Source organism: Aphis gossypii, chromosome X, assembly GCF_020184175.1.
Source record: "Aphis gossypii isolate Hap1 chromosome X, ASM2018417v2, whole genome shotgun sequence".
Taxonomy (NCBI): domain Eukaryota; kingdom Metazoa; phylum Arthropoda; class Insecta; order Hemiptera; family Aphididae; genus Aphis; species Aphis gossypii.
In genome coordinates this window covers 24858584-24883446 of record NC_065533.1, presented here as the reverse complement: position 1 = coordinate 24883446, position 24863 = coordinate 24858584, and the positions used below count along the sequence as shown (strand labels likewise).

The following is a 24863-nucleotide window of genomic DNA, read 5'->3' as shown; positions in this document are numbered from 1 at the left end:
TTTTAATCTTCGTTTGTGAATAATTATTGCCATAATGTCAGTATATAGGCACAAAATTCTCGAACGGTTCAACGGTTGAAACACTCTCTTAAAGTCAACCCTAAGCGTTATAATATTACGCCAGAAATCAGAAATTAATATGACACAATATTATTTAGGTCAGGCCGCGTAACCTTGCTACCTACCCCGTGCGACGTCGTACTATGCGAACGCAGTATGCGAACGTTGTTGTTTTTGATCGCATTCGTAATAATATATAATACGTATGTGCGACATCAACGGTCGGCGTACTCGTCCGTCGGTTATTGTTATAATATTATAGTAAACGAAAATAATAGTATTCTCGGTATGAATTTTTATGTAACGTTGTTTTATAGTTCGCGGTGTCCGCTAGCGACGTTTGTGCAATAATAACAGATGGGTGATATTGAAACAATTATAGGTCAAGTGTTACTATAAATATATAATACGTACGCATAACAATCTAATCGTAAATGTAAGGCACGTACAACACTACGAAATCGATGCGATTCTGCGTCGTCGTAATGCTGAGCTCATTTTGTAATAAGAAATTTAGGTTTTACTTAGATAAAAAAAAATAAAAAAAAAAAAAAAAATTACGAAATAAAAATAAAAAAACTCTACTTTAGCATATCATTTATCGAATGTTATCTACTTTGAGGGCCTATAATTATAAGTGTAACGCGAGTACCTATATATATATATATATATGTATATCTAGGAATATTATGAATTGTATATTAATTGTTGGTAAACATTATTGTGTTTTATATTGTACATTTTATTAATATTACTGTTGTAATAATATTATAGTATAGTGGTTTAAAGGTGATCAAATTTTAAATAATTACAACCAACGAAACGTATATAATATGCTTTAATCTCTGTAGTGGACGAACCGGAATATCTTAAATTATTACATTTGGTTTAAACCGCGGTATTATAACATCATCGTAGAGCCTCGGATTTTCTTGCACTCGTTATTCGGTGTACAAATATGCCAAAAAAAAACCACCATTGCGACTCGCGACAGTGATCCGAAAATAAAATTTACTCACTAATATCGATACTGATCATTATTTTTCGTAACGTGCGCGTATAATATTCTAAGCAACTAATATCAACCGAAACGATGAGAGCATTTGTTTTCTTCGATATGTTCAGTTAATAGTTTTAAAATCTCCTTTTTTTTTGATTATGATAGACTCTTATCTATGATATCCACATTTTGCGGTTCCGATGTCTTAGTGTTTAGACGAACAATCAATTTTATTTTCAAACTTTAGCACAGTTATTTGTTTGACTAATGCATATATTATAACCGTTACGTTTCAATGTTTAATATGTATGATCGCGTCATCGTATTAGTGCACTATACATACTCCACGCGAGACTCAGAAGTTGCATACATAACGTCTCAGAGATAGGAATAAAGTATTTGCGGATCGTAGCGATACGGACGGAATAATACGCAAACAATGCAAACTCGCGTATCGAAAAAACTGTTTGGACTTTTCATTTTACGGTGTAGTTAATTAAAGAAAGTGCACGGGGTATAAGGACTCGTGAGACGTTATAATCATAATAATAATAATAATAATAATTATATATATATATATATATATTAATATGATATATTAGAATATTATTATCATTGTGTAAAAAAATGCACCGTGCACACAACTTATTTGTATACTATTTTTTTTTTTCCAAACGCAGAGAACTTCGGTCCGCGTACTTGAAATATCTCGTGTATACGTATAATACCTACGTATATAATATTATATGTACATTAATGATCTCTTCAACTTTTTATATCCAAGATCGAGCGCGCACATCGTCTGCAAAATATTATATACTGCCGTGTTCTTGTTTTTAATGTCTCCGGGAAGATTTGTCGGTAAATTGAAATTCTTCCGATCACAATAAATATTATGTTCGTAAACCGTTATTACCGTATACACTATTGGTGCACGTCGGGATATCCGATAATACGTTAAACAGCTCGTATAATAAATTACTGTTTATAGAATTCAGTTTTCAAAAATAAAAACGTATCGTCTCTTAATCCATACAATTTATTAAAAAAAAAAAAAAAAAAAAAAAATGATTATTATTTAATTTTTATTCGTTTTTGTTTTAAATGTTGAAGATTCGATTGATTTTTTTTTCTAGGTTATTCCACTAAATTTAATTTTGACCGTAATTTACAAACTTTGATATCATATGATGTAGTACATCGATCGTCACAGAGTTGTGTGTATTATCGCGCGTCCGCAGTTATGTCGTTGAATCGGTACGTTTATATAATATTCAGAGTTTCGCCATTTTACCAATCGATCAGTATAATGTCGTCCGGACACGATATCATATTATTATTATTATTATAGGTATCTATGCAGGTACGACTGAACGCTACAAATTATGTTTGCGTGATGTATACTTTATCACACACACACCACGTTAACTATATACGCACTACTCAGGACTACGCTTAACAATAGATAACTGTTTTCCAACGATACGATGGTTTTGGTTGTAGTACACTGCAGAAACGATAAACAATACGTACCGATTCATTACTTTTAAGTCATTATAATAATGTCGTGTTGGGCAGTTAAAAACGGTTCACTGCTGCTTGTAACGCATTTGACGGAATTTCGAGTTTAAAAATAATATTGCTCGATATTAAATGTCATCATTAAAACACATCGACGTGTAAAGTCTGTTTGATCGCATTGTGCATACCTACCTGCCTGAAAATATTCATTTCTAATCACTAAAACTGTATATCTATAGGTACCGGACGTGTATTATAATAGACTATGCGAGTATATAATATATTATGATCAATAATATTAACGTTTAGCTCAATAACCGAAATAAATATTAAATGTCTACACGTTTAGCATGATTATACGATATCAGTATCTGCATTTAAGTCCACTTGTCGGGCACTAATAATTTGTACCCACATAAATAAATTAGCAGGGCTAGTGACATAAAGCTCTAAATCACTGCTACTTGGCAGTGATAATATTCGCAATTATATGCTCTTAAAAACAATCGTAAAATGTGCTTGAATATTATATGCACTAATTAATAATTATTGTTAAAATATGCAAAAAATGGTACAGTCATTACAATTATACATTTTTAAATATACTTTCAAAAACTATAGTAGTGTAAGTGATATACACTGATAAGCATTAACACCATATAACACTATATAATATATAAACATTTCAATTTTTGTTTTTGATATTATTCGTTATTTTATATAGTATACGAGTACGTCATGTATTATGATTGTACATTTATTGAATAACGACGAATAATGATTTTCTAGAAATTTTACATTTTTCTCTCTTAGAAATGACGACGCATAAACGTAAATTATAGCGTTAAAAATACAAAAACAATATATAATAGCATCAAAACTCCGAAAGATACAAAATATATAGAACTATAAATTCATATTTTACTACTTTTCTAACATAAACGAATTTATAACCCACTTGGGTGTCTCAAAACAAACATGCAAATTCTATAAGTCACGAGCCCTGTTTGTGAGCTAGGGACTATATTATACTGAACGTGTGAACAAACCTAACTTACGATTTCGTCTCTCAGCCAATATATAACACGTAATATGACGTGTTATAAACATTAATATCTCTTAACTCTATTATAGGGAGTTATAGCACGCAGAGCGTGAGGTGACTAGATGGATCTAATATAAAAAAAAAAAAAAAAAAAATTAAAAAAAATAAGACATTTCTACTAATTATTGTTCTATTATACACAACTAGTATAATATAACAGTTTACATATATTTTAAAGTAAAATTATCGCTAGTAAACATCTATATAAAAAAAAGGATAGAATCCTCGTAAAAAAAGTCGTCTCGACACCACCTCAATCAGTACTCGCATAGTATATTTTTATAAGCTATTACAATATTATATGGTTTAGAAGTAGGTAGATAAATAATACTAACATTAGTGACGTGCTTTATTGATATGGGTAGAAAGTTGAAGAGATATAATATGTGACAAGATAATACCCGTCATCTGTTCATTGTAATATTATTAATCGTACAAATATTTTATATTCAACATGGCGTAACTATCTAATAAGTTTCTGATCAAAATTGGATTTTTTCCCTGTCTAATAAACCATTCGTGAATCATTACACACTTTTTCGATAAAATTTAATATCATTTAATAGTAAATTATAATAATCTATTGACAACTATATAGATGAATTTATCATTATTTATACGCTTGTATAATATTTTCACATTATGTTATAGGTAATATGGAAACTAATTTTCGCAGGTGCACAGGTATAATATTCTTAGTACCTATCTACTGTATTATTATTTATAGTCCAATAGTTTAATTACCTTTGCAGGGATATGAAAAACGCATCATTCCGTGTATTTCAAACACAAAATAATAATTAGTATCTACAGTCTACACAGCAAAATAAATTTTATCCACGGTAAAAATATGTTATTATAAATTGCTCAATTAATCGTTATAGTTGTTTGGTCTGTTATATTGTTTACATAAAAGTATCATGATATATAGTATTGTATTATTATTGAAAATCAGTATAAATCGATGATAAATATGCATGTACTTAATATTATACTTATATTGTTAGTACACGAATTCAGGTCAAATTATATGGATTTAATCATTCGTGAATATCAATAACGTTATTTCACATTCAGAAATATAAATTTTTCAGACATCGCGTGCCACTCATTTTGGCCCCGTTCCGGTATAAATCATTATTATCGTGGTAAACGAAAATAGTCTTTCCGCTGAATAATTTAAATAAAGATACCTGTAGTACAAAATGCATATTTTATCCCATTCGTGAAAAACGCCAAATTAATTTCGAAGACGCAATAGCTGATTAAACACGTAAATTTTTTAAAACGGATGATAATTAATATGATGTAGTAATAATTATTGACTGTAGAAATAACATAAAAGAAAATGTGTACAATTATACTAACAATGAACAAACCTACGGATACAGTGCATTCATTAACAATCCTATCTTATCATATCAATACCAAATTAAAATGATAAAAATAATAGATTATCTCATAACAAGTAAATGATTTTATTAAAAAAAAACATCAGCTAGAAAATATCATAGCGTACTTGCAGTCCAATTGGAATGTTATATTTGGTATACCGGTTGATCATTTTAATGTAAATTCACAATTTTTTTTTTTTTTTTTAAAGTTGGTATAATTTATGAGTATTTTAAATTTAGATCTACGGCGTTGAGTGCTACTGGAGTAACTACTTCAAAAAATGTTAGTTCCTTACTACCTGTGTCTATACTTTAAATACTTATAGACTATAATATAGTATTATACACTACTTGTCTGTTAGGTAAATAGATTGAAATATTTCAACTAATATTCTGCTTAGGAATGTGATGTTAAAAATGTAATTTATGATATTCAAAAAATTAAAAAATATTTCGTGTAACTCCAAAATGTTGTTATGTAATGGCTCAAAATCATGATAAAAATAAAAATATTTTCTAAATACTAGTATTTTCTAAAGCAATGAGTGTTTTACGTTTAATTGATTACCTCATGTACGACGATAAGTAAACCGGTGACAATCGATGATCTTCAATCGTTAAATCGTTCGTGTAACGATCACGATACATCATTGCAGGACAATAATAAGACTTGCGTAATATTATTGATCATCTCGCTCATCATTTCTTATAATTCTATTATTCGTGGCATCATGTAGTTGAAATTTTTGCAGTTTAATTGTATAACTTTGAATGATAATCGATTATGATTGGCGTACAACAATTCGTTGGCAGCAGATTTGAAAATATAACTGTTATTTTATCCCTCAAAAAACATCCTTGCACAAGTATAAAAAAAATAAAATTCACGATTTAAAACAAATTATCAGTCACAATCATCTACAATCATTAGAAGTATATTTTATAATTTTACTCTGAAAATCATTAGTTATTGAAAACCCCGTTATTGTGAGCAATCTCGTGATGAAAATCCCCTGTTGTTCTGTTTGTATTATTTTTGCATAATATTTTCTTGCCATTATTATAATTATTTTACAAAATGCTATATTATGTATTTCAATTAACTGTACACTAAACAATGTACGTCTAGCGAATGATTTGAACTTTCTAGATTTTTCTTGCAGGTAAATCATAACCTTTTGTCGATAAATTTATGTTTTCCAATAAATTTTCTTGTGATTTTAATATCGTCATTGAGTTGTAAATGATTTAATGCAATCGTCTCTCGCTCACTAGTCGCATATCAATCTGCTATCTGTATTCTACAAATATGCATATATTAAACAGAAAATCAACAATATCAACTATTATCAACCATAATATTATTTTTAACTGTTAAGCACAACAATGCTGAATTCATCGATTACCGACCAAAATTATATGTTTTCAAACGTACTGTTATTACAACTGTTTGGAGTTCGTTACATTTCAAACATAATACGTACGCCATAATTAAATATAACGCTTCGGCGTAACTATCGTAATTAAACTATCTATATACCCGATATACGCTGATAAAATTCAATTTTGATCACTAATTAATTATTCAGAAATGTCATTATTGTCATTATGAAATTGGAAATATATGACGCTGTAAAATTAGGTAGGACGTATATAATAATATGTATAACATTAAAATGGGTAAATTCGTCCGCTACGTGATTGCAATAATTACAAAATCGTTGAGTAATTATTTATCGTTTGGTTGTAAATTGTACTTTAAGTATTGAGTGTACATAATCGTTATCATACGATATAAATTATAACGTTAAAAAGCAAAAAAAAAACCAACAAACAATTGATAGAACAAAATATGGTAACAGACTTTAAAGTCATAACATTATTGTTTCGTGTCTTTTTTTTTTTTTTATTTCTTACTGCAGGGCATGTGACATATCTTCTGAACATATCATTAAAACGTAATATTATGCTTACTATATATTATGATAATGTTATATTATATTCTAAAAAAAAATATTACTTTGTCGCTTACAACAACTACTGTGTTGTGATAATCGTGTTTTGCACACTCTCCGTCGTAACCAAAACTTAATGAAGTCAACGTGTTTGTACTTAACAAGCTGCTCAGAGTGTTGTATGTAGCTACGTAGGTAAATGAAATATCAATTCTCAAACAAACGAAAACATATCAAAAGTTATTTATGATGTGATATTATAGAAATAATGTTAAAAAACAAAAAAAAAATTGTAATATTTTTGTGTAACGAAAAAATATATGATATATTATATTATATATGTATCTAGTTTAAAATATGTTTAAACGCATACGCTATTATTTAATAAGTGAATGCAGTTATATAGTATAAACCTATTCTCTTGTCTCAAGCAACTTTTTTAAACGTATTAGTATTAGTAATTTATAACTTGTATTAACATGTTACAACAGACATATCACTTGATAACTTAAGAGGGTAATGGTTATGTGTTTTTTTGTATGTACTTTATGTTAAACATACGTCAAGTATATTTGTAGAACATATATAGATTTATTGTAAAATATTATAACGTAGAATTAACAAGTATAATATATATATAGATATATAAATGGATGAATTGTATGTTTTTTTTTTTTTTATTTATTCAATTCAAATTTCAATCATTAGAATATTATAATAATAGTTACAATTAAATCATATATTATATAATATTATATTTGCAGTATAGCCAATAATTACGTTTATTGATATATGGACATTATTTTGCGGTACGTTTTTTACGTAAATATTACGTATAGGTACAGAATACAGATGAATCCCAGTGATGAGACTAGGTGGTTTTAAGATTATAATAAACAAATTGAGTTATAGATAATGTTTTTGTTGTTGTTGTTGTTATTTGATTACGATGGTATGGAAATGTTGACATCTTAGATATTTTCAACTACTAAGGAATAAGAATTAGCTAATAAATATTTTTTAAAAACAATGTTAAACTTATATATACAATATATAAATTACATTTTGTTTAGATATTTTATTGTTTTAATAAGTTTCAATTCAATTTGTGTGATGAAAAAAAAGTATAAACTTATAATATTATATAACTAATGACCTGACCTAGTTAAATATTTTTTATTCAAAAACTTTTTACTTGATTTTTTTCAACATATATAGCAACAAAAAAAAAAAAATCCCCGACCTTACACATTCACAACATAATGTTCATATGTGTATAATAAACCACAGAATATAATTTTTTCATTTGATAAAATTTATTTGATTGTGTTTAAATTACCTACCTGAATACCTACTGTATTAAAATGTGTTAACAGAAAATTTATATTTTAGAACGAAGTTTTATAAAGTCTGAGGCAAACGTGTACTCGAATTCCATTAAATTCTTAGATCCAAAATTCGAGTCGAGTACACGGTTGATTAAGTAAATTAAATAAAAATAATAATAATAATAAATCATTTGTTTGAAGCTATAAAAACATAATAACATTGTATATATACATTATAATATGTATTTGATTAATTTAGTGAAAATTATTTGAATGTGGTGATTTTACTATTTTGTATATAGAACTAATGTGTTTACGTGAACAAAAAAAAAACTATATTAATAATATAAGTAGTAAATTATGGTTATTTTAATAAAAACGGTTTCGACCTACCATTCTACCACTTCAACTGTAACTACAATAATAATATATATTGTACTTAGTCCAATTAATATTTTGTTCTAGAATTACTTTACTAATCGTTTAATCGGAAAAATGTTTTATTGTTTATATCTTAGTGAAATAAATATTATGTTATGATAAAAAAAAAATATTAATTATACACGTATATGTTAAATGAATTGTATTCGTGTTTTTCTTTTTCTCTTTCCTTTAGAAGTTTATAGCAATATTTTTCGAACAGGTACCCGATTTATGAGAATGCGTAAGTACATATTATTATAATATTTATAACTTAAAAGTTAAAGTCAATTATTTTAAAATATAATATGAATCACGTGTGCACATCGGAATCGACAATGTTTGTTTCGTTGAATAAATTAATGAACATTTTGAGAACGATGAATCATAAGGAATATTTACTGCAAATGTGAAACAACTTTTATTATATTCTTATGGTTTTCCTAAATATTTATAGCTTTCATACTCTTGGTGCGATACTATTAACTAGCCACACGATTTTTCAACGTACATTTTGTATTATTTAAAACTGTGTATTGAGCAATTTTATGATCCTACGAAAATTCAATACACATTTTATATTTATAAATAAATTACATTACATTCATTCATCGAAATTTCTTTTTTGTTAAATGTCAGATGATCATTTGAATTTGATAGTCTGAAAATAATTAATTATGGTTAATACTGTAAACGTATTATAAAACAGTACCTATTTTTTTTTTTTTAATTTTTGGTTTAATATTGTGTTCCTGTTTGTTTACTCACTTCTTATGCACGCAGATGAGATGAAAGTTAAACTAAAACATATTTTATTGAACTGCCCTTCAGTAGAACAATTGGTAGTACAATGTTATGCCCTTAATGATCATAATATATTCCGTTAATGCGTACACATATGTTTCAAGATAAATTTATCATAATTCCCATCAATGTATATTGTATATAATAGGTAAGGTGCTTACGTTGAGTTAGTCAGAAGGACGACATTGCACGACGTGTGGGTGCTGGCGGGCTAGAACGTATGCTGGTATTGTAAAACAATAATATATAAACATATAAACAAATCGTTTATTTTTTTAAAGTAAGTATATTGTATTATATAAATACAATGATCCGTTTTAAACGAAACGCCATTCGATATAATTAATACATCGTTCGATAGGTACCGTAATGCTACAACTGCAGTCGAAATTATAGACCTCACTAAGCATTCTGCGCACAATGTTATCGTAATAGAAATCAGTACAATAAGATTTACATGTTAATGCCAAACTGCCTTAGGAAATATTGTTATGGTATTAAACTATTATTATAATTTAAAAATATTATCGATAGTAGAAATAAATAATAGTATCGATACCTCTGTGATATAAAATTATTTATTAATCGGTGATCATATAATGTATTGACAATAAAACGTATACAAATTTGATTATAAAACACAACAGAATAGTGCAATGATCGAAAGACAACTGGTGTTAAACGATTAGGTACCGAGTACATTTTTCGAAAGTAGATACCGTGAAATACGTTAAAATAATAAAAAATCATTGTGATCAAACATGATCGAACCGAGATGAAATCCAATTAGTACTTACTTGGTAATAAGTTTTTTTTTCATCATAATCCTGTTTATTGATTGAAATCTATCCTGCTATTTTCAGTAAGCCCCTTTTGCTCGAATCAGAAGTTAATTCGGCTCAGTCTAGAAATATTCTTTTTCGAAAACTTTTTCGTAACACATTAATCTTTCAAACATCGTAATAGATTCTAAGTATCTAGTTTGCTATAGCTTACAAATAATAAATAAATAAATCTACATGATTTATACAATTATTCTCCATTTTTGTATGAGCTGGGCACTAATGTACAACGACGACAATGGAAGCTTTTTTTTTAACAGGACCATCATTAATATACCGAAATTAATATCGGTTAAATTCAGTTTCATAACAGGATAAAAAATAAAACATTGAACAAGTCTACGACGTTTAGATCATTTTTGAAACTGAAAAATAACAAAATCTATTAAAAAGGTAAGTAGTAGGTACTCGTACAATATAAAAACGGTAAGTATTGATAAACAATAATATAATATGGTTATAAATCAGTTAACCACGTGTGAAAAATAAATGATCCATGACAACAAATAAATGTATATAAATCAATCCCATTTTTAATTTTATATAAGTAAATTAAAACAAATTCATTTAAAACACAATCGTACTATATAAGGTGTTTCAGTCATTTGTACTAAATTTGAATAAAAATTTGTCTAATTGTATACGGAAACTAACACTTGATATTTTAACAAGGTGTATGAACTAACATAATTATCTAGTTTTTACTCGTGTAAAAACTTTTGCTACATAATTTTGCCTGCTATATAGTGGTATTATACCGTACAGGGATTTGCGTTTTCCTTAATTGTATGTGCAAATGAAGTATTATTGAAAAACCGTCTGTAGTCGTAATCTAATTTCTTCGTTTTAAACGTTTCGATTTGGATGTCAAAATCGTTTTATTTTTCAATAAATCCAATAAAATGAAATGGAATAGAGAATATAAAAATATTTTTCAAAAGTTATCTAAGTAATTAAAAAACATAGGTAATATGAACGTATAGAAATAAATGCTAATCTTAAAAAATGTTTTACCAAAAAAAAATAAATAAATAAACTGCATTTAAAACGTACATTATAATGGCTTACCAATATAGGTAATACAATATAACAGAAAATATAAGTATTTATTTTATTTTACAATACATCTATATAAAGTTCAACAAGGAAACCATAACACATATTACACAGTAATTAAGTAGGTATACAATATTACGTCGGTATTAACTGATTTTTTTTTAAAATAATTTGTTAACTCTAATTATTTTATAATCAACACAATTATTTGTTTTAATTTTTAATGAATATAATCATACATCATACAGTATATATAATATATGTATATGTATACATAATATATATATATACAAATAAAATATATTTTTTTATATACAAAACAACTATACATATATATATATATTTATCACAAATATTTCATACTACTTAAAAAAACACACGCACATTAATTTTTAATAATGCAGTTGCCACAAAAATATATTTCAATTCGTGGTAAGTAACGAGCACGAGTGCTTTACAATTATTACGATCATACGAATTGTGTTAAATATATTTATAAAATATTTAAATCATATATTATACAAGGTAAACGAGTGAAACGTAATTTTTCTTAACCATTTATAGTGTATGCAGAGGTAGTATTACGCGCGGAAGTGATGTTCCAGAACTTTTCGATAAATTCCTTACGTGAAAACATTCTTCAACAAAGTATAAGTTTATACGGGCATTTGGTATATTATACGTTTATATAATATGTATCAATAGTTTTTTTTTTCGGCATGTGTAACTTCGATCGTCCGTATAGTATGCGTTTGAGGAGGTGATTCCATTGAATTTATAGTACCTATATATGTATTATGTATACCTTATACCCGGGAACGGAAATGAATTATTTCAGCGTTTGCAGGCGGATTCGATCGTCAAAGTCCAAAAATAAATAAAAAAAAAAAAAAAAACGAAAGCGTGTATTTTGTGTGTATATATATTATTATATACATCTATATTATAGGGACGACGTCACTGCAGTGTCAACGCGGGGTTCAGGTCGTTTCCACGCCCACTTTAATCTTAATCTCATCGAAAAACATATATATACGGTCATAGAATCTAATATCGAAATCTATGTGTATCAATAGCAGTACTCACCTACCAATATATATATTATGATTCAATATTGCTCTACCGAATTTTTTTACCGACACATAACGATTTCCTGGGTTTTTCCCTAGATCGCCCGACCCGAAGGGGGAGGGTCGTTTTATGTACGACAGTTTACCCCGAGTATAAACAAACTCAATAATATAATAAACTGAGAAAATTAATTTCGCTGATAAACGTTATAAAATCAACATTATAATATGTCGATAGGTCGGACAGCGCGCGAAAGGTCAGGTCGGGGATTAAACCAGCGCGGTAACGTGATGAAATTCTCCGATATTGTAGTTACGGTTTTGGCACCCGACGTCTCATTAAACCGCGTATTATATATTTACGTGTGTATAAATTGTGTGTAAATAATTGCTATCTGCTCCTGCAGTCGTATAGGGAATGATGGTATGTACGAATAAGCGACATAATCGTAAATATATAATATTATGTCGTGGAGCGTAGCGTTTGAATTAGTCGAAACATATACTAGTATGGATACGCAAAACACTTTATACAAGGGAGTAATAAAAACGAACTTTGTTGGGAGAAAAGTGAAAAAAAAAAATACTAACAAAATTACTGAAATCGCACGAGTTCAGGGCGGAAACGATGGAAACGATGAAATACGATGTATAAAATTCATGATGATATGACATATGACGTGGAAAAGAAAACAAGATAACGGAGCATTTAAAAACAAAAAAAAATGCCCGAAACCTTAATACTTACGCGGTTACGCGTATTTTATTTAGGTAATACGATTTTAACCACATCGGCCACCGCGTTAAGACGGACACGCGCTGTATGCGCCCGAAGCGGCGCCGGGAAGGCTCTAAGAGGGAGGACTTCAATAATAAACCCTCCCCATTTTGATTTTCAAACGTGAATTCACGACACAATTTATATTATGGCAACTCGTACACAGTAATAATATATCGACGTGTACCACTATTTCGGATTCATATTATATAGTTTTCTGTACCAAATCGAACTGAAGATTATACGGGGGCATATGGACAGTGCAGATGACATAGGTACCGTGACTGCACTGGATTTACCGTGTCCGTCAGCCAGATCGATCTGTACACACGATATGTACCTATTTGATATTATATTATAATATAAAGGTTTTAGTGGTCGGCTATATAGGTAACCCGACTGTCGTCTGGCTCCCGGAATGCGTGTAGGTATGTGTACACAATAATACAATATGGTATAACAATAATAATAATAATGATAATAATAATAATAATAATTACGAATAAATATAATATGTAAGGTATAAATCGAGGGATGACTCGAGTGTATAAGCGAGGGGCGCGTGTGGCAACGGTACGCGCATAATATCATTATAACGATGTACGTAAATTTAGGTAGCAGTGTATGAATACACAGTATATACACACTGTTATTAATAATAAAAATATAATAATAATCGATAACGCCTCATCGTCATCGGCCTCTCGCGTAGTCCTGCGAGTGATCGTAGTCGACGACCACCGACGACGACCCGGGAACGGTGACGTGGTTCAACGGCAAGTACGATTTGTCGCGGTACCGTCCGGACGCGGGCCCGCCGCACTTGACGATCAGCCCGCCGGACTCTGCGCCGCCGCCGCGGTCTTCGTAGTCGTCGTCGTCGTCGTCGTCTTCGCAGCATCCTCTGCCCCGTCCGTTCTCGTGATCTCCGGCAGCGGACCCGTTGACGGGATGCTGCTGCTGCTTCTGCTGACCTCGGCCGAACCGTTTGACGGCCAAGCCGACCAGGAAAAATCCCACGGAGGCCGTCAGTGCGACTACAGCCTTCACGAGTACCGGTCCGACGTTGAAGCACAGGTAGAGCAGCGCGTTCAGCGAGCTCGGCAGGCTCTTCACTTCCTGCAAACGAGAAGCGTGCGAACGTTAGTGTTAAGTCGATAATATTATGTAGATGTAAAAAAATTGTTTTAAGGGCCACGATGTGGACGGAGGTGATTGTAAAAACATTTTTTTTTTTTTTAAAAAAAAGTTGATTTAAATTAATACCGATTCAACGTAAACTGTTTACGCAGCTAAAACCATTGTTGTTCGAGTTTAAAAAAAAAAAAAAAATTAAAAATTAAATCAATTGATTTATAAATACCACAATAATAACAATCATAATTTTAGAATGCTTATATTATAATATATTAGAACATTTGCCGGCATTAAAATCAATCGTTCATTTAAAACGCTCCATTTTTAAGTTTTGTTAGGTAATGTTTTGGTGGTTGAATATAATATATAGAAATATGTATAATGTATATAAAAATACATTGAATATTTTACATGTCATCATATCGACCTATTAATGTATACAATTTTTACATAAGAAACTAATTTTGGTATTTTAATATCATGCACTAACTACTTTAGATCATACGAACATTTTTGTATTTATTTCTTTTAAGAAACGTAAAAATATTTTGATACATTTTAAAAGTCAAATTTTGTTAAAAGTTTTTAATAAGATCTAAACAAGATCAGTCAATGAACCCAAATCTGTTTTCAAAATCGTTATCATAGAATTACATCCATCAGTACGAGTACGTTGGAAAAATAATAGATCTTTTTAGAAAAAAATTACTTCGTTCCAAGTTTATTTCGAATCCCTTTTACTTTTTCAACAATGTTTTAAATATACTTTTGTATGAAGCCTCGATACTTAAAGATAGTCTTTTTAACAGTTTAACTCAATGCTATTATAAAATTGATTTTGTTTGCTTTCAAGTTAGAGCAAGAACCAAAATATACTACTCTACTATTCATATTATAAGAATGGTAATTCGTTCATATTCACATCATTTCGCTTTGAACCACATTACCAAAATAACTTTAAATAACTCGCCACGATATATAATTAGTAAAGACCGGATTTATATGTTTTTACATATCGTTACTGGGTCTATGCGTCTTATGAGAGTAAAATATGTGGACGATTCGTTCAATTCTGAGTTCGTAGAAAAAAGTTTTTTTTGCATATTTGAGAATATTTAGTAAATTGTGAGAAAAAATATTTATTTATTATTAATTTTAATATTACGGTACCAGAAAAATTGCTTCTGAACATATTTTACACTATTTTTTTTTATCATTGTGACAAAAAAATATATTATTATTTGTTAATTTTATAATAAAATTTAAATAGTATTTCAAGTTTCTATTTTTTATTCTTCAGAAAGTAAATATTTGCCATTGCATACACCAAATGAAAAATTGTTTTTTTTTCATATATATATATTATATACCTATATTGTTATTGTGAATGTTGAATGTTTAAAAAAAAAAAATTGTAAAAATGCATATTAAAGCATATATTGATATTTTCTGATTATTTTTGCATATTTTTAAGATTTTTAAGAGAATATAATGAGAGTACTTGAAGATTTTTTAGAGAATATAAATCCGGTCTTTAATAATTACGTATAATGAATACTATTTCTAATACTTTAAATATTTCAAAATAAATAATATCTATATTTTAAAAAAAAATAATAATTTAAATTCTTTATAATACATTTCGATGTTGTATTATGATCTCAAATCAAGATGTCGGTCATTTTGAATATTTGGTTTCTGAGCATACGATATGACGAACTATAATAAAGTAGGTATATGTCATCATACCTTTTCAGACATTCTAAACCTTAGGTCACGAAAGTCATGGAAAACAAAAACAATAATTTAACGAATATTATAATATAGTGAGAATAATACATAATTAAATGTTTTTAAATTCAAATATGTATAATTAACGACATTAATTTATTCAATTTTATATTCACTTATGACCCACTTGTCAGACAACTTTGATTATTATCGAACATCCTTGTACCCCAACTAGTTCGGATAACGTTTGACGCTTTGCTGTGGCGAGCATAATAAAATTATTCTAATTCATGTACAGTCTCCCATTTTAAGCACTGTGTATAATACAAGTCGTTACGTCAATAATGATTCCCGTAAGAAACTTAGTTTGATTGCATGCGAACGGTCAACATTTATATTTGCTTGTTCTATAAACGCGAAGCGTTAAAATGTAGATAGAATACTGATTAATTCGTGCTGATTTGACGGTATTCAGTTTGACGTTTTTGACGCGTGAAGGTGTATAAGGAAAAAAACAATTTCTTTTTTTTTTTTTATCGATTCCACTAAAACATTTTATAAACCCGCCAAGTATCATATTAGGCTCTTAAACTCACTTTTACAATGAGACGAAAAAAAAATTGTCGGAGATAATTAATAAAATCTCTAGGTAGTTTCAGTAAATGTTACAGCGACTGTTTCAATATGGACCTATATTATAAATGTAAATAATTTATCCAGATTTAAAATATTAAACGTATACCAATTATTAATTAGTACCTATATCTCTTACAGCTATTTTAGTTGGTGCCTAACGAGTGTTTGTGATTTGTGAGATATGGAGGTATTTACGGTGTTACTTAAGTTGTACATTTTGACCAAACATATAAATATGTTCTAAGATATATTACATTTTAGTAACTTTCCAATAGATTTAAATAAAATATATCGACATTGAATCAATTTATTTTAATTATTTTTATTGTTAAAATTTTCATAATATCCGGATAGTTGTTTACTTTTAAACGATGTATATTTTATTATTATTATTATTATTATTGTATAGGTATATGTTTATTTTCAATTTTTAAAAACAAAAAAAAATTAAAACATTCATATTTTTCTAAAATTTTGGGTTATAATGGCTTTAAAAATAGTTTAAATTATAAAAACACATATCGTTTTTACGTTTTTGAAATTTTTACTAGTGATAAAAATTTTTATCTAGAATTAGTCTAATTACAGAAATATGAAAAATAGTAAGAGTTAATATTTAATAAGAAAAAAAACAATAAATTATTTCGAAAAATATTAACTAATGCTCATAAAATTTAACTGAATTAGAATTAATCATACAAGGTAAAAAATGTTTATTGAAATAATGATATTTGACATGGATGTACGTAAAAAAAAACACAAACATTATTTTTAATAACGCCATTTATCATCAGTTATTACTTTTTTTAATTTACATATTGTATGTGTATTATTTATCATTAATTATTTTAAATCGTGTTCATACTGAATTGTATATATATTTTTTTCTTTAAATTGTTAAATTTTTTCCGTTATAACGTAATGTATTTTATAACTTTAAAGTCATAATTTTAAAGCACCGTTAAAAAAATGCAAAAGGCGAATTTTAAATTTACCGATAAAACGATTGTACATTCTATGACATTAAGATTATTACAGCGATAAAAGAAAATCACGGTTTATCATTATTTATTATTTTGTGCACGTGATTCCCAATTTACCTACCTACTTTAAAGTAATTTTGTTACGTCGTATGATTTACGAGAAAATAAGGGAATCACATCGGCACTTACATGATATTATTATGATAATTACACAATAATAATAATAATATGTATAAACGCATATCGGAACGCCTAGTAAATCGCCCGAACCCAAATATGTTGTTGCATCTTCCTGTTCCGGTTTAGTCAGACTTAAACATATTTTGGCGATGTTTGAGATATTATGTATTGCGGGAAGTACGCGTATGTACAATTATCGGATTGTTATATTATCTGAGTTTGCACACACACACACACACACACACACGACCGTCGATAATGGTTTAATGGTGTTTCGTTTTCTCGTGTATTTATATTTCCCATCCTTGACTCCGTGCTATAGAAATTCCTATACAACATCATATTCCTCGATCGATATGGCGGGTTTAACAATAATGTAATATAAAATAAACAACGTTTAAAAATTATTATCGTTATTATTATTATTATTATTATTGATATTTATCCGTACCTACGACAATATCCGACGGCCGAATGTCAAGGAAAACTACGTGCCTCCATATGCTGCGGACAAATGCCACATATAATATAATAATATTATGTTCCTCCTACATACAAAGTTTACATACACTATACGCACGCACAACCTCGTCGAATCGTCGTTTTTCTGATATCGATTCATCGAATAACGTGTACGTATAATATACACTGTACCTATATAGAATATCGCGATAGCACTATTTTGGTTCCGATAGATTATTTGAAGAGTTTATTTCTTTCACGTCTAAGTAGTCGACATTTAACTTTTCACGTTTTACGTTTTGGAGGATAACATAATAATATTGTCTTACTACTGTATACGTTTATATCAACGGTTATTTGCACACGAATAAATTAAAATTAAAATTAGCTACAAGAACTCAGTCGTGAAACGGATCTTGAATAATCGTCGTCGTTAATTTGTCTCACCACCGCCTGCGTTGACGAGACTAAAATAATAATAGGTATATTTATATTATTAAGGTGTTACATACTTATACGATACTATATTATATTACACATTGTGAAAAATCCTTCTATAGCTCAGTTGCAAATAACATAACGATTATTAAAAAGCAATAGCCCGTACTGTGAAAACGTAAAAAAAATTTTCGTTTTTTTTGTTAAAAAATGTAATAAAACATTCACAAATTTAAAGGCTGTAGTATATTAAACTAGATGATTCTTTTTAACAATTAACATTTATTATTTAAAAAAGTATTAATATTGTTTAAAGAATTTTGGGTTGCATAATTTTTAGTTACTAGATTATAATTTCTATGACTTTTTTTGAAAATGAGCATATTTTCAAAATTATATTCAATAAGCATGTTTCAAAATTCTGATAAATACAAATTAAATTTCAAACGAGTAATTAAAAAGTTATATTTTGCTAATCAAAACTAAAGAGAAAAAGTACTACTCAAATATACACATTTAAAATTTAAGTTTAACAACTGAATTTTTCAAATGTATTGTTTTTGTATATAAACATAATTATTAATAATGCTAAAATATTGTAAAAAATATCGTATGTTTTTTAAGATTATATAATATTTTAAATAAATTATGATAATTTATGTTTATTGTTAAAATAATCATCCTATTAATGCATAAGAATATTTGGAATGAAGGTTTTAAAGAATAACCAATAACTAATACAAACAGGATTCGGAAATGCATTGGACATGTGTGTGGTGTACATGTGTTATTTTTTTTGCATCACAATTAGCAAACAATATGAAAATGCGTATTTGTGTATTGTATGATTTTTGATTAAACCACAATACCTCCTACTAACTTTCAAATAAATAAATATTTAATTATTTATGTACTTGCTGAATTATAGTGTTCGACAACTCGCTGACCTCTTTACGGATTTCGATATTTTTTTTCCATTTCCGAATTTTATGTCGGTCTGGTAGGTAAGATTATTGTCTTTCTTTCTCACGCCCATAGGCTGCCTGTTAGTTTTGTCTATCTCTCTCAAGTTAACACCGAAGGCCGTATAAACAACAATTTGAATCGAGTTGAATGACATTGAAAGAACGATCAACAGATCGTTGAATCATACGAGTAACATCATCATTTATCGAAGATTTATTAGACTCGATAATCATTGTTATTATTTTTCCCCCCTTTCGATATCAGAAAATCTTTTATTAAACGTTATAATATAAGACCATTGACTCGATAAACATACAATTATAGTCATACACGTACATGCTATTTTTTACGTACTGAAATATGCCGTGGGTTGTATTTACAATTATTGTATTTTGGAGTGTTCTGATAAAAAAAGGCTCTCAATGTGTTTTTTTTTTTTAAGATTGACCTAAGATTTTCTTTTCTAGATTTGCCTTATACCAATGAAATTAAATAATACATTTTCAGTGAAATATTTCCAAGGCTAGACATTAGACAAGTTAATGATATTTTCTAATTTAAGAAATTTAGTGGATAACTAGTATTTTATAGCTTCCTATTTTTTCTATTAATTTAATAGATAATTTAATACGTAAATATTAAAATAATTGATTATTTATTTTAAGTTGACATAAAAACATAAGTCAATTTAAATTATGAAATATTTTAAGCCAATGAGTTAAAATCATCATAACTTCTCATATATATTAACTTGTTAATGCTCATCCTTGAATATTTTTTTAAAAATCCTTGTTTATTATAGTATTATAATTACTTAAAATAATAAATACAAATAATATTAAAAATCGGTTTATATTTATAACCGTCAATAATCACGGACCCATTAATGTTTTCTATTCATTAAAACTGCATGAAATATAATTTTTGAGGTTTTGACAAGACATTTATGAACGAGTTTTTATTATTTTTGATGTTTTTAACGAACCCGAAATCCTTACAGTAGTTTAATCAGCGAATTTCGATTGATGATCCATAAGTTGTAACTAGACGTATAAATGGTGTCACAATAGACTCTTTTTTTTTGCAGAGGTGGACAAGATATTGATCGGATTTTTAAAACCGTATACCTAGGTCAGTGTTTATTCTATGTTGTTTATTTAAGATTTATTTTGTTGGAAAAGTTTTGACGGTGTTTTTCGTTCTTCAAGGTGAAAACGCGAACTTGTATTATTTCGTATTTATTTCCATATTATACCTACTTAGGGGGTTAGCTGGAAGCAATTTTCTGCTATAAATATTATATTACGTTATAGACTATATGATGGCGTTATAACAAATTACATTTTAAAGTAGGTACGCGGCGCGATGGTATCATGCACCGCTCAATATTGAAACACGATATGATAATATTATGTTTACTATTTTTATAAGCCACTAGCGTATTTACATTCACACAATATTATATGAAAATAGTGTATTATGCGCGTCGTCCGTCCTATTACGCATTTTTCGTTTCAACGAAACAAAGTAAATCTTCACTGTTCACATTACTCTGATTTTTTTACCGCGTACGCCGTTTAGTGCGAATTGACGGGCCACGCGAACGACAGGATTTATGTTTTCGCTTATGAAGTGCTCCTGCTCGCTACCATTATAATGCGTGCATTATAATTGCGCAACCTACAATTTCGTTATTACCGCCGTCGCCCCGGCGAATATCGAATCGTTATTGAATTTATTATAAATGGCTTATTGATGTAGTATATTGTTTTAAATTAGATAAATCGTTATTCGCACTAATCGACGTATCATTTATCAGACAAATTGCGGACAATGCGCCCCGAGCGTTTTCGTCGCTAATAAGAAGAACGAGCCTTGGATCGTTTTAATTTATGCATACGTGTCAGCCATTGATGAACGTCGAAAAAATAAAAAAACAAAACCAGTATATTAGGTACACGCGTAATATTACTTAATTGCACCGACCGGGCTATGCAAATGAGCTGATGATAATCAATTTCATTTGAAACGAATCACTCAAAAATTAATAACTCTATTAAGTGCGAATATTCGTATGCGTATATAGGTATGTATATAGCTAGCGCTTTATTATTACGTGCGTGTGTTTACCATAACACACCGGCACGTACTTACGCCAAAAGTTTGTATACCACCTATACCTGCAATGATGTTAATTGCACGTGCCTCAGTCAAGGCGTTTTAGAAATAATTATTATATATTATTATCGATTGGGTAACGCGTACCTCATTCGTTAATAATTAAAACTATAAGTGATATAGTATAATAATATTATAAACAAAGGGCACATAGCCATTACAATAACTTTTCGGAATAAGAAAAAAATATGAAACGATGAATTTTTGTAGTCACAATATCGATTCAGTTTTTTGACGCTTCGCTGTGAACACTACACTGTGTATTTATACACATACATTATCACAATTTATATAATAAAATATAAAAGAATATGGTCGCAAGAAAAATGAAAAAAAAAAATAATGTACTGTCAAGATGAATCTATGTACGGTTTATCCGTGATGTTTTTTTTTATCCCTTAACTTTTGTACCGTTGTTAAAATCGAATGACTACCCCTCGTTACAAAAATGTTTTCATTCTAAAGTGAAATAACTTGTATTTTGATTATATTCAATTCAAATACTAGTATATTTGGTCATACTGTAAGCGAAATTATTTTTATTTTTATAGTATCAGACCATGTGACCGTGTATTTGTATAAGAATACCACTGTAATATATGTTTTGAATTGAAAAAAAATAGAATATTTTGATAATTTATTTATTGAATACGTAATTTCATGAAATAATTATTGAATTCATATATTTTGTTTGGAATAATTTAATCTTGGGTTTTGAGCTAATCGGGCAAAGTATGGTTTTACGACAATGTTTTTTTTAATTTTTTTTTTTTTTTTTTTATGTGTATGTGATCATCATTAAGTTTTAGATTAGACAATTTGTTTGTGCTTTGAAATCGAAAAAAAATACTAACAAAAAGTAGCAGAAAATAACAATAAATAAACAACATTGAGTTTTTGACAAAATCAATTTTGTTTGTTTGTTGAGATTCAAAAAAAAAACTACCAACTATATATATTATATAGACTTGACATTTTCGTTAAAAATGAACGTACCTAAGTATTTTATAGACACAATATAATATTCAAAATATTTTTATTCTTTTTTTGGTATTTACAGACGTTTATTTTTAAAATGCTAAACTAGTTTTATAAATGTAATACACGGAACCTAAAAGTTTTTCTTAGAGATTTTTTTATAAAATATCGAAACCATACTTCACAGTTGTTTAGTGATTTTTACGTAATCGCATTTTTAAACAAATATTTATAATATTTTTATATTTATACTATGGAATAGATTATTGATTAACCGTTATTAAAAATGTATTAAAAGTATAATAATCATTTAATAACAATAATAATTTATGTCAGTTAAAAATAAATTATAATAGTAAAGATACCTAATATACCTATGCGATTTTTTTTGTCAAAAACTATTAATTAGAATCTAGATCGACCTGTTATGAGATCATGTAATATTATTGATAAAAAAAAATAAAAATAAACCAGTAATAATAATTTAAATATACTATAATAATATATCCTTAGGAATAATTTGTTCCATACAGCATTTCATCATCAGCTTTCAGAATCGTTTTTCGTGTAATTACGTATAATTATTTATCATTGAATTTAAATGTATCATAATATCCATTATAAAGGACTGCTCAATGAGGCGGCATACTTAAAAGTCAAAACCTACATTAGTGCAAGTTTTATGTTTTATTATTATTATTATGGTAATTTTATAGATTTGTCGGTCGGTTAGGGTATTAGAGTATTAAAACACGGTGCCTACTAAAAAAAAAAAATAACTGTATACAAACGAGACTGGTGTCATTCACGCAGGGTTTTATTGTTGTAAAAAAGAAAAGAAATTACCACGACGTAACCTGATTTTTATTTTGTTGTATTATTTTGCCCCGTATATTTTTCCACGATTACCTTCGCGAAATACTTTAGTTTTTAAGAGAATAAAATAAACGAAAATTCCATCATAACCGTCAGTTGATATCATAATGGATTATCGAAGTGGGTGCAATGTTTCTAGACCAATAACACAATCAATCAATATTAGGTAACTGATTATGTTATTATGGTTTACTTAAATACTAGCTGCCTTCTCTCCTAGCCCCAAAACATTACCGTAATGAGTGATAAATCTTACCAAATGCAACCAACATATCGGCAACGTCAATCCGTTGAACTTCTTGGCACGTTTCACATACCTCGTGGCCTTTATGATTAGGTTCAACTGGATTTTAATGTCCACGGCCAGCGGTATACCAAGATCCTGAGGAAATAAAAACACCGTCAGCCAATAATTTACAATAATATAGATAATCGTTTAAACACAGTTTAGTGTGGTTAATAAGAATTGTCCATTGTTTCCATAGTATTAAATATGTCGGGTTTAGAACCTTTTGTTTTACCGATGGCTGTTTTATTACTATTATTATTATTATTATTATTATTATTTGACCTTTTAGGAATAATTATTTCAATAGATATATATTTTTTTTTTGCATTCCGGGTACAAACACAAAAAATTGTATCTGAACGATCGAATGATTTTTTTTATTTCCGGTTATAATGACGCAAATTTTTAATTCGAACAAAAAAAAAACATTATGGATTGTTAAAATAAAAAAAAAAAACGAAACATTTTTTAAACAATGACATGCGTTTGATGTATTTTTCTGTTTAAAAGACGAGTCTGCGGTTGTATAAAATATAATATAATAATTGTACCCATAGAGTGTCAACGTACGGGTGATTCAAACCGGTCATGCCGATTTCTATAGCGAGGTTATTAAAACAAATACATAATAATAATAATTAATTGTAAATTACGTTGAGAAAAAATTAAATTTATT

The 24863-nt window shown here is 28.3% G+C and overlaps 2 protein-coding genes across 5 annotated transcripts in view; one reads left to right on the top strand and one right to left on the bottom strand.

The window, feature by feature from the left end:
• LOC114124529 (GDNF family receptor alpha-1) overlaps positions 1-8944 on the top strand; it is a 187612-nt gene extending 178668 nt beyond the window's left edge. For both annotated transcript variants that reach the window (XM_050205159.1, XM_050205158.1), the window contains exon 15: positions 378-8944. The gene's annotated coding sequence lies outside the window, so the exon portion shown is untranslated. The remainder of the gene's footprint in view (positions 1-377) is intronic.
• A 2657-nt stretch (positions 8945-11601) lies between these two features.
• Positions 11602-24863, bottom strand: part of LOC114124524 (scavenger receptor class B member 1-like) — an 86307-nt gene continuing 73045 nt past the window's right edge. For 2 of the 3 annotated variants that reach the window (XM_050206195.1, XM_027987804.2), the window contains exons 9-10: positions 24155-24280; positions 11602-14452 (exon numbers count right to left, since the gene is read on the bottom strand). In XM_050206195.1, coding sequence (XP_050062152.1) covers positions 14027-14452; positions 24155-24280 — 552 coding nt within the window. In that variant the 3' untranslated portion in view covers positions 11602-14026. The remainder of the gene's footprint in view (positions 14453-24154; positions 24281-24863) is intronic. The other variant, XM_050206196.1, reaches the window with a different exon arrangement.